General features: G+C 49.6%; 1 protein-coding gene across 1 annotated transcript; it reads left to right on the top strand.

Annotated features, from left to right (window-relative positions):
* The first annotated feature begins 406 nt into the window (after positions 1–406).
* On the top strand, positions 407–4,886 carry VSX1 (visual system homeobox 1). The gene is made up of 5 exons (XM_067532871.1): positions 407–803; positions 1,627–1,705; positions 2,228–2,351; positions 3,684–3,864; positions 4,642–4,886. Exons 1-5 carry the CDS (start codon positions 407–409, stop codon positions 4,884–4,886), a joined length of 1,026 nt encoding a protein of 341 aa, XP_067388972.1.
* The last annotated feature ends 6,166 nt before the right edge of the window (positions 4,887–11,052 follow it).

The following is an 11,052-nucleotide window of genomic DNA, read 5'->3' as shown; positions in this document are numbered from 1 at the left end:
GACGGGCATCCGGCTGGGCGAGCTGCAGCCTGCTTGCTCCTGGCCAGCCCTCGTGCGGGGGGGAGGGATAAACTCCCCGGGCGGGGCGGGGCGGAGCGGGGCGGTCCCTTCGCCTGTGCCCAACGCGCCCTGGGCGCACGGGCCAGGGTGCCCAGCGCGGCGCGTCGGAGAGTGGCGGGGGGCAGTGAGATCTGCCTGCCCGAGGGCGGGGCGAGGGGAGACGGTGGGATTGCGGCGGGGAAATTGGTGCCAATTAATCCCCTGGGGTTGGGAGCCAGGAACGCCCCCTCCGCCGCGGCCGGGTCCTCCCCGGAGCTGATTGGAGCTGGGCGGCGGGATAAAAAGCTCCGGGGAGGTTCTGCCCCGTCCGTGCCGGGGAGGGACAGGCCGGGAAGCGGCGGCCAGCATGACCGGCCGGGAAGAGCCCGCCGAGGGCAAAGCCAAGGGGAAGGTCACGGCGCTGGTGCCCAGCGCGGCCCACGACAAGGCGGCCCGGCTGGGCGCGCCCGGCCTGCGCTCCAAGGGCTTTGCCATCACCGACCTGCTGGGGCTGGAGGCCGAGCTGCGGCCGCCGGAGGCCCCCGTGGCCGGCGCGGGGTGCGAGGGCGCCGGGGCCGGACTTGGGGGGCTGCCCCTGAGCGGGGGCCCTCTTCCCCTGGGCCTGGGCTTCCTGTGCGGCTTCGCGGCGCCGCCCCCAGCCGGGGCCCCCTGCCTGCTGCCGGCGCACGTCCCCTTCCTGCCGCCCCGGGCCGAGCTCCGACAGCACCCGGTCCCCGCCGGCCGCCACCAGGACAACGGCTCGGGTAACTGAGCGCCCGGACCCCGCGCCCTGCCCCGCCCCGGTCTCCGCGCCCAGCCCGGACTCAGCCTGGCCACCTGCCGGGGGCATACACTCGCTGCTCCGGCTCGGGTGCGCCCAGGCCAGCGCCGGAGCCTGGAGAGACCCGCCCCCGCCCCGGGCTGGGTTCCGCAACAGGGATTCACCCCAGATAACACACACACACACAACCACAATTCACACTAACGCACCACCGAACACACACACACCATCTAACACACACACAACCACACACACGATCCGACTTACACACGCTCTCACACAATACATGTTTCTCACACAGAAGTAGTTACCCACTGTCACACACTCACACACACACAATCTCCCTGTCACACACAGTTGCCCCATCGGTCCCCCCCCTACCCCCACTCTCTCTCACACACACACACGCGCGCGGACCTGAGGCGGGGGTGGGGGGGGTCTCAGCGGCGGCTCCCTGCCCCACGCTGTCCCTCGGCTCTGTCCGCCCTCGTGGTGCTGAACCGCCGGGCAGCGCTCTCTTCCCGGTCCCGGCCCCTCAGCCTCAGCTCCCCAGGCCTCCCAGATCCCGCGGCCCGACCAGTCGGGGAGAGGCGCCCCAGTTCCGGGGCTGGGCTGCGCTCCGCTCGGGGCTGCGCTCGGAGCCAGTTCAGCCTGGCCCTGGCTCCCAGAGGGCGGCCCCTCGGTGCCCCGCTCTCCCCAAGCCGGCCCGGGCCAGCGTGCCCGGCTCACCCCGCGCCTGCTTCTCTCTGCGCCCCGGCTCCCCACCGGCGCGCTCTGAATGTCCTTTCCCTCCCCGCCGCGCACAGACGAGGACAGCCTGTCCGGGGACAAGAGCGAGCTGAAGACATCGGCTTCCCAGATCAAGAGGAAGAAGCGCCGGCACAGGTACAGACACAGCTCCGGGGAGGGCCGGGGGGACCCCTAGGGCCAGGGCAGTGCCTCGGGGACCTAGTCTGGCCTGCGCTCTAGCAGGGCAGCCCCCGCTCCGGTATTTCATTCCAGGCTAGTGCTAGTAAGGGACAGTGAGAGGCTTTGTGACAGGCATTGCCCGGTGCAGAGACCGGAGCAAAGCCGCCCTGCCAGGTAGAATCATAGAATATTAGAGTTTGAAGGGCCCTCAAGAGGTCATCTAGTCCAACCCCCTGCTCAAAGCAGGACTAACCTCAACTAAATCATCCCAGGCAGGGCTTTGTCAAGCAGCTGCTTAAAAACCTCTAAGGACGGAAAAACCTCTAAAGATGGTAACCCAACTGTTCAATGGCAAATCCTGTGTAAACGGGGACAGACTCAGGCCTGACTGCAGGTCGGAGTCACTGGAGACCCGGGCCTGGGGGAGTGGGGCTGACAGGGTGCTGGCCTGCAGGGGGAGAGTGACTGATTGCTCCTTCCCGGACCTCGTGTCTGCAGGACTGTGTTCACAGCCCACCAGCTGGAGGAGCTGGAAAAAGCTTTCAACGAAGCTCATTACCCAGACGTGTATGCCCGGGAAATGCTAGCTATGAAAACAGAGCTGCCGGAGGACAGGATACAGGTACGTGTCACTCCTGGCCTGCAGTGAGATTTATCCTGGCTGGAGCAGCTGGGCCTGCCAGGGAGTAGGGTCACCTCATCTAGATATTTGTCTAGATTTACAAGAGGCTACATAAAGAGCACTAGCCAAGTCAGTATAAGCTAAAATGTCCTGCAGACAAGGAGTGGTTTACACTGCTCTGTATACTACACACTGACATGTAAGTACACTATTTATAGTTCAATTGATTCATTTTATAATTCTACCATCAAAAGCAAGAAAAGAAGCCATTTCTAGGTAATAGGGTGCTGTGACACTTTTATGTTTTTATGTCTGTCTGAGTTTGTAAGCAAGCAGTTTTTAAGTGAGGTGAAACTTGGGGTACGCAACACAAATCAGCCTCCTGAAAGAGGCACAGTGGTCTGGAAAGGACGAAGGCCCCTGCCCTGCACACCCCAGGAGTGAACATGCATAATGCTAACACATGCCTGTGCCCAGGCACAGCACAGCAGGCATTAGGGAAGAGCCTGGGACCCACAGAAATGCACAGGGGCATCTCCCTGAGAGCCATTGCGGCTCTGCTCTCCAATCCCTCCCCACAGCAGCATTCCAGGTTCTGTGTAGGAGCCCATTGCTTAGGCCCTAATGAATTCAGCAGTATTGGGCCAAATCTTCCTTTCTGTCCTCAAGTGGCCCAGTTACTTCAATGACCAACCTGGCCAGAGTTGGGCCCAGCCTGCCCACTTTGAAATCTGAGGAAGTTGTCTACTGACTTCCTTAAGAGCAGGACAGTTTGGGCCAGAGCCAGCACTAGTTATAACAAGCCCTTTTAGATTATCCCACTTTGGGGCTGCACACATCAGGTTCTGGGGGAAAGGCGGCCAGCTTCCCAAGAGCCCTTGTCTTTGCAAAATGACAGAAGGAGGCGGCGTTTTCTTGGAAATGTCAAAGGTTTCCAGTGCAACCAGCACAGAGGAGATGGACATGCAGGCAGCGGTTACTGACTCTATCTGGGCACGCACTGGGCAAACATCTGAATAAGTATCCCCAGCATGGGCCTAGAACTGAAGATGCCTTTCAGTCATGATAAACCTTGTGTAATGTGCTCTCTCTCTCTCTCTCTAAACACGCCCACCCCACCCTGGACAACACCCCCTCACACACACACACACACACACACACACACACACACAAAAACCCTCTCTGATCACCTCTTGGACATAATCACACATGCACACATACAAACTACTGGACACCCCATGTTCCCCACACACACGCATCCTGACACACACACCCCCAACCCACATCCCCTTGAACACATTCATGTACTAACACACACACTTTCTCCCAAAGGTCTGGTTTCAGAACCGAAGAGCCAAGTGGAGGAAGCGTGAGAAGTGCTGGGGCAGGAGCAGTGTCATGGCCGAGTATGGTCTCTATGGTGCGATGGTGAGGCACTCCATCCCTCTGCCAGAGTCAATCATCAACTCTGCCAAAAGTGGGCTGGTGGGCTCCTGCGCCCCTTGGCTGCTTGGTAAGACAGCACATTGTCCAGGATGGGGTACTCCTGCTAAGGAATGCTGAGGGAACAACCAGGTAGCTGAGGGAGATCGGTGTTACAAATCTCAGCCTTTCCCATCTGCAGGCGACACTTTGTTACAAACATTCCAGACTGTTTGTGGGGGATTTAAAGTGAAGAACAAAACCTTAGGTTGTAATTTTCAGAGTATGTGTTAAAGTATTTTGAAAAGGATGTGTTAAAAAATTGATTAGTGTGGGTGCCTCTTTTATTGCTATACAATAATAATGTGCTGGGCTATTCATTATTATTAATATTAGCCCTGAATCAGGGAAATACTTATGCACCTATTTAATTTAAAGTTAACTTAAATGTAACTTAAAGTTAAGGACATGCTTACCTGCTTTTTGAAGAGATGCTTAATAATAATGATTATTTATTATATTGTTGTAGCATCTTAGGGCCACAGGTAGGGAATAGAGCTCTATCTTACAACATATTTATATGCAATGAATATAGACTCTAGATCCCAGAGATCTCACAGTCTAGGATTTAGACAATAGGCAACAGAGGCACCCAACCCATTAAGGGCAGATGGACTCTTTCTGCTGACTTCACTGGGCTTTGGATCTGTCCCTAAGGGAATAAATGGACAAATGAGGGGAGAAGAGGAGGGCAAGATAACTGCTGAGACGGGTATGTTTGTATGAGTTAGTTGGCACAGTGCTCTCAGGTGTCCTGCAGGGATTTAAGCAATGCATTATATTTGTTTACTCTTTTTCATTTTCGAAGGGATGCACAAAAAATCCATGGATGTTCCGAGAAAGCCAGAAAGCGAGGAGAAGATGACAGAGGAGGAATTAAAAATGAAGCCAACAGATCACCAGAGAAACTCTTTTGACAAACTCAGCTCCATGGACATTTCAGAAGATACAGCGATTGATCTTTCTAGCACAGCAAAGCAAGAGAACAGGAGTGCTTTGAGGCAATGTCTCAAAGGAGACCTCCAGACAGATGGGAAGGACAATGACCACTAAACTCAGAGAGCAGGGGAGGTGTGGGGTGCTAGGAAAATGAGACCTCCTAACATTTTGAAAAGATAGGACTATTTATTAATTATTTTTTCAAACAATTAATACAAAATTTTACATGAATTTGAGCCATTTTAAAACTGGATCCACCCAAGATTCCCTCCCCCCCCCCCAACTTTAAAACTGTTTGTTTGTAATAAACAGAACTGAGATGAGGGAAAGGTTTAAAATGTTGGTGTGAAAATGTCACTGGTTTTTGGGCAGCTCTAGTGATAAATCAGGAATACCTCCCTTTCATTCTGTAACACAAGCAACTGAAAGACACTTCTGCCAGCTAAACAGGAGCATGAAGAAGAGTGGAGTTATTCCTTCTGGAACCTACTGGGTGCAAAGATGGTGCAGGACTTAACATAAACCTTATTTCAGAAGTTACATTCCAACGTTTACTATGACATACTGGGTTAGCACCAAAGTGGCAATTCTCTGTGTTTAAAATATGCAACTGTTAAGCCTCAAGAAGAAGCAGAAGGTGTTCTTAAAAATTGTGGACTAGTTTTCAGCTCTTGTAAGTTGACATAGTGCCATTGACTTCAAGAGAGATATGCCAGTTTGCACCAGCTGAGAATCTCTGTATCAGTCAATACAGCCTTATGAACGAATTACACTATGTATCTTACTTAGAACTTGTATTTGTTTGTGTATGTTGGGGGGGGAGGGAATATTTTATGCAATAATTTTGTACACTTTTGAATGTTATTTGATATACTATGCATAAAAGAACTTACACCTTTATGAAAAACAAGCCATAGAACCCATAAGAAATTTTATGCTATTTTGTGAATTGACATAGGAAACTATTTTGTAATTTTTAAGAGTCCGTAAAACAGTGTTAAATGTCAGATCTGTTTCTTGGTCTTTTTATATTTTTGTCTAAAAGCACTTTAGTTATCTGGATTTTTCTGAAGGTTGCTCTTCCTGTTTTGTCAGTTATTTATTATGCATTAATAAATAAAAGTTTTGGGTATCTTTTGCTTTTCCATCTATATTTTTCGTAGTTGCTCTGCTTGGATATGTCTTCATAAAGTGTTATGGCTCTGCCTCTGATTCTGCATAGAATCATGCACGTCTGATTTGTGAGCAGTCCTCCTGAAATCAATGGGACTATTCTAAGGCATAAAGTTAGGCACATGCATAGGTCTTTGAGAGGTTGGGGCCTAACAGACTTGGTGGGGCTCACCCTAATTAATTAATGCTGCAACTCATTTTGAAAATGAAAATCATTGTAGACGGGGCGTTCAAAAGTGCCTTAAGGAGGGAGGCATCCCACACCCATTGAAAATGACTGGGAGGGAAGGGCCCACGTTAGAAGTGCTAAATATGATTAAGCTCTCATGCCCTGAATTATTTTGTACAGGAAACTCCCCCTAAATGTACAGGGGATTTTGTGTGCAGATCAATGGCCGTGGTATTAATGTAATGTACTAATTTAGGGCTGCTCCCATTCCTATTGTTTTCAGTGGGGCAGCTCTGGGCCCTTTGATTGAGTGCCTCATGTAGCTAGAACATGAGAAACAAACTGTGATGTACAAAGCCAAATGTATTTCAAATTCTCCCCTCCACCCAAATAATAGCGCTACATCACTGGATGCACTCTCATATCTCGACACATATTTCTTTAGGGTGAAAAACAAGCCCCAGATTTGCTTCTTAGTTCTAACCTGAAAAGCAGCCAAGATGGCAGTCTTAAAATACTAAGGGGTCAGAATGGTGTCATAACTCAAAATATCCTCTTCTGAAATGTGGGAGGAAGCCGGGTATCAAAATCATGTCACTAAAATTGAATTTCAGCTATAATTTGTACCAAATATACATGCTCCACCTAGCATGCTTCTGTTTGCGCATAAGGCACAATTGGCCCAGATGTATATTGTAACAGCAGTATTGAAACATTTCCAGCTTTATCCGCTGACTAAAATTTAACTGAGAATGATCAAACGGCTTTATGAAAATCTGGGTAATTCCAGTTTGGAAATATTCCTAATACAGATCAGCATATAAATGGCCGTGTAATTATGGTTTACCTGTCCCTGGCTATAGGAGCAAAAGGAATCTGGTACCAGCAGCTTTCCAGGATTCCTATACAAATATTTAGTTTTAAACACTGTCAGAATGGCCATGGCTACCTGGGATGAGGGGGAAAGATGACAGGAGTCAGGGGAGCAGTGAACCATTGGTATCACAGATACAGACTTTGTAAAAGAAAACTGGACAGCTGAAAACATGGCAAGGAATGATTGGTGAGCAGTCATTCCATCTGCGATTAGGGATCATGAGAGCTGAGACTTGGAATACTCAGTGCCTAATCCTGACTCAGCAGCCTTTGCAAAACAGTTTATCTGGGCTGGGAGTGCTGGTACTGGTGTTCTCCTGGATTGATGTCCCCACTTTCGGAGCAGATGCAGCTGGCATGGGGCTCTTAGTTACTGACACATATGGCAATAATGCTGATGGTGTGGGCAAGAGTGACGCCACTGAGCACGCTCAGAGGTTGCTGCCGATGACTTGAAATGGACTGCAGGTGACCCGTGGGTTGAATCTGGCTCACTGACAACACTGTAGGATAACAGTCCATCTGAGCCTTAGCTGAACACCAGCCGAGAAATTGTCCGGGTAAGTCTGGTAATAGAGAGGCTCACTGCCGTACACCTCAGGTATTTTGTACTAGAAGGCACTGATGGGCTGCCAATACGTTACCAAGGGGCATCTGCCTTAGCCTGCAATACAAGCATGTCTCAGGGATGTGGGTATGCTCAGGGTAAGGTTCTCTTTAGAGTGGGGTTCAAGCAGAAAGTCCTCCGTATGCCACCTGAGCCTCAGATTGGGGCAAGTCTGCATGGCAGCAGGGAAAGAGTTTTCCTGCACATCGCCGCCATGCCACAAAGAGTGTCTCCGGGCTGGCCCCTGACAGACAGAAAGCAGTGATGGAGGCAGGTTAGGGGAGGGACAATGGGAGGACCCACAGTGATGTGGATCTAATGTCTCCCAACACACTGTGCCAGTGGCCGGGGAAGCACTGATTTCTGCTGGAGTATAGGCATGGGGGCTGGGTGATACCCCACATGGGGGCCCTGGTTGGGGGGAGGCAGTAAATTTCATCCTCCCAAACCCCCACACTTCCGTTGCATAAAGGTGGATTGCTTGTGCAACGAGCAGCTGAAGTGGATTTCATCCTCAATGAGGAAGGGCGAGGGGGCTGGGGAATCCAGCCATTTCCCATTTCAGCAAAAACAAATATGTATGGGCCAATGGGTGTGCAGTTCCCATAGCACAGTGCTCAACTTGTGTCGATGGAGGTGGGAAGGAGGCTGGCATGAGGATCCAGAAGGATGCATTTGATGTATGCTCCGTCAGGACACTCTTTAAATACCTGACACTTGGGGTATTTCAGAGGTGAAAGACTTGCTCCTCTGAATTTACTGTGGTGGTATTATTATGGCAGCACTTGGAGGCCTCAGCCAGGCTGGCAGCTTTTCCTTGTGTGAGGCGTGGTACCAACATACAGTAAATGGCAGTCCCTGCATCAAGGACCTTTCAGTCTAAGGCCCCAGCGCTGCAAACACTTCTGCACACGCTTAATTTTATGCATACGAATAGTCACGCTGAAATCTAGGGGATACTCACATGTGTTAAGTTAAACACGTGTGTGTTTGCACTGCAGGATTGGGACTACATGACAAGGCGCAACAGGTGGGTATAAACACACAAGCAAGTGGGGAAGGAGAAATATAACAGGATGTTTTACAGACTAGTTGTGAGCACAATTCATAGCCATCCAGTCACAGCAATCAGGAGTCCTTGTCTTGAGTCTTAGGAACAAGGGCCTGATCCAACTCTGATCTGAGTGAATGGTGAAGCTTTCTTTGAGCTCAGTGGGGTAGAATCCGGTCCTAACTCGTTGATGACAGGGATGAGTCAGCAAAGGCTAGAGTATCTATTTAGATTATAAACTCTTTGGGCAAGGAAGTGTCTTTTACTAAATATCTTTGTACAGGACCTAGCGCAGTAAAGCCCCCAAATCAGTCAGGACCTCTAGGTACTACTGTAACAAATGATGGTTATAATAATAAGACTAAACTCTTTGGAGCAGGGACAATGTTTGTACAGCACCGAATACAACAGGACCTATAGGTGCTCCGGTATGCTAATACTTTGATTTTTTTTTTAAATCACTTTGATTAAAGTGAGTGGCATATGCTTGATACAACAAGAGTAAATGGTTCCACCACAGTTCCAGAGACAGCCAGCTCCCCACTGGAAACATATATAATGTGGTAAATAATTTCACAGCATCTTTTTCATTTATGTAGGTTGCAACATTTCCTGACGCATTTACATCTTTTCACTAGGCTGCATGTACAGGTCTATCCTGGGATTTAAAACCATCTGCAGAACTAATAATAAGACAGCAGGAGAAGCAAAAAATAAATAAATAGGTAAATATGTAAATAAATAAATAAGTAAATAAATAAATGTGACCAAAATGAGCTTATTTTGATTTGGGTACCGGAGACTAGCTGGGGAGAATACATTGTGAGTATTTATACAGAGACAGAGGGGTTTTCTTGTAATGGACCTAAACCAGACTTTGTAACATGAAGGCTGTTGGGTTTCTTTGTAGAAACATCTGCATTCTGCCATTACTGGATGGCATTGTTAACTGGCATTTTATCTAGACTTATCCTGTGAAGCTGCTTGATGAACTTTTAGATTGGAAAATTAAGCAAATGTGAAGAATTTAAAAGAGCTCCCCCACCCAGCCTGGTAAAATGGAGGTGACAGGGCAGTGGAGAAAATGTGTGTCACTCATAATCCAGCACTGGTCCAGGCACAGACGATGTTATTTTCTGTCAGGTTACAGAACTGCTGAGACAGCCTGACCCAGAGCCCACGGAAGTCAGTGGGAATCTTTCCATCACTTTCAATGGGTTCTGGATGAGGACCATGTTCCCACTCTACACTTCATCTTACGATCCATATCATCATATAGCTGCGGATAATTAGACAGCACAGACAATTATGTTTATCGAGCAGCCCCATGTCCTGCCTTTCTAAGTATGAGCCTGGGAATCCTTGCTCATGAAGAGCCTTCAGTTTTCCTTCCACTGAAGGTACCATAGAATAGCACACCCAGGAATATGGAGCAAGCCAAACAACCAGGGCTAGAGCGGGTAAGGACTGGTGTGTAAACCACACCAATGCAGGAGTAGCCCTGGGAGGTGCTGTAATCACTACCACAGACACCCCTGAGTCACAATTCCCTTCTCTGTTTCTCCCTTGCTCTGGGGGGCTAGTAATTTGCTGTTGGTTATTAAAGTGCAACAGCATCCATGCCAGCTGAGCCATGCATTGGAGAAGGGGGCAGAACCAAGCGCCTGGCCATTCCTTGTGTCTCCCACCCCACTGTCACCTGCTCCAGGGGGCAGATGGAATGAGCAGGCCCCCAGCGCCCATTTACCTTCTGTGCCCAGCCCCCACAGGTTGCAGGGGGATTCATCATTCTATGAGTCCCCCACTTATTTTTGCTTTTTTTTTCTCTTCCATTTCTCAGTGGGTTGACACTGCAGAACACACATTTCTGGAGGGTCTATGTGCACACACGTCAATGGGAGTTAGGTACCTAAAGACCTTTGAGGATCTGGGCTCCTGTTCTGATTGCTTTATTTTAGACCCTATCCCAGACCCACAGAGCTCACTGCAGTCCTCAAATGCACCCATATGGCTCCTATTCAGTTCATTTCTCATCTTAGGGTACAATTTGGCTCATGGACCAAGATTTTCAGAGGTAACTAGTGATTTTGAGACACCTTAACAGGCCTAATTTTCAGACAGGAGCGGCTCAGCTGTCATCACTGTCACAGATACTCCTCTGAGGCTATGTTTACACCGGTGGCGGAAAAATCGCCACCACCAGGTTGATCTTTCATGATCGATTGAGCAGTCAGTGAGACCCATTCAATCGATGAGGGAGTCGACTTAATAAGTCCACCTCCTCAACTAGCGTAGCGCTGAGCCGACGGGAACGCTTTTCAGCGCAGTGTGAACAGCGCGCAGAAGCAGTCTGCGTAGTTTGCGTAACTCCTGTCAACTCCTGTCAACTGCCGCCGAATTTCTG

The sequence above is a fragment of the Emydura macquarii genome, unplaced genomic scaffold (genome assembly GCF_026122565.2).
Source record: "Emydura macquarii macquarii isolate MOO-44397 ecotype Brisbane River unplaced genomic scaffold, CSIRO-AGI_Emac_v2 contig_3305, whole genome shotgun sequence".
Taxonomy (NCBI): domain Eukaryota; kingdom Metazoa; phylum Chordata; order Testudines; family Chelidae; genus Emydura; species Emydura macquarii.
This window is presented reverse-complemented; position numbering and strand designations above follow the sequence as displayed.

Coding starts and splice junctions, on each gene's coding strand:
- VSX1 (XM_067532871.1), top strand. CDS start 407: ATGACCGGCCGGGAAGAGCCCGCCGAGGGCAAAGCCAAGGGGAAGGTC. Junction 1,706..2,227: donor AGGAAGAAGCGCCGGCACAG/GTACAGACACAG, acceptor TCGTGTCTGCAG/GACTGTGTTCACAGCCCACC. Junction 2,352..3,683: donor TGCCGGAGGACAGGATACAG/GTACGTGTCACT, acceptor TTTCTCCCAAAG/GTCTGGTTTCAGAACCGAAG.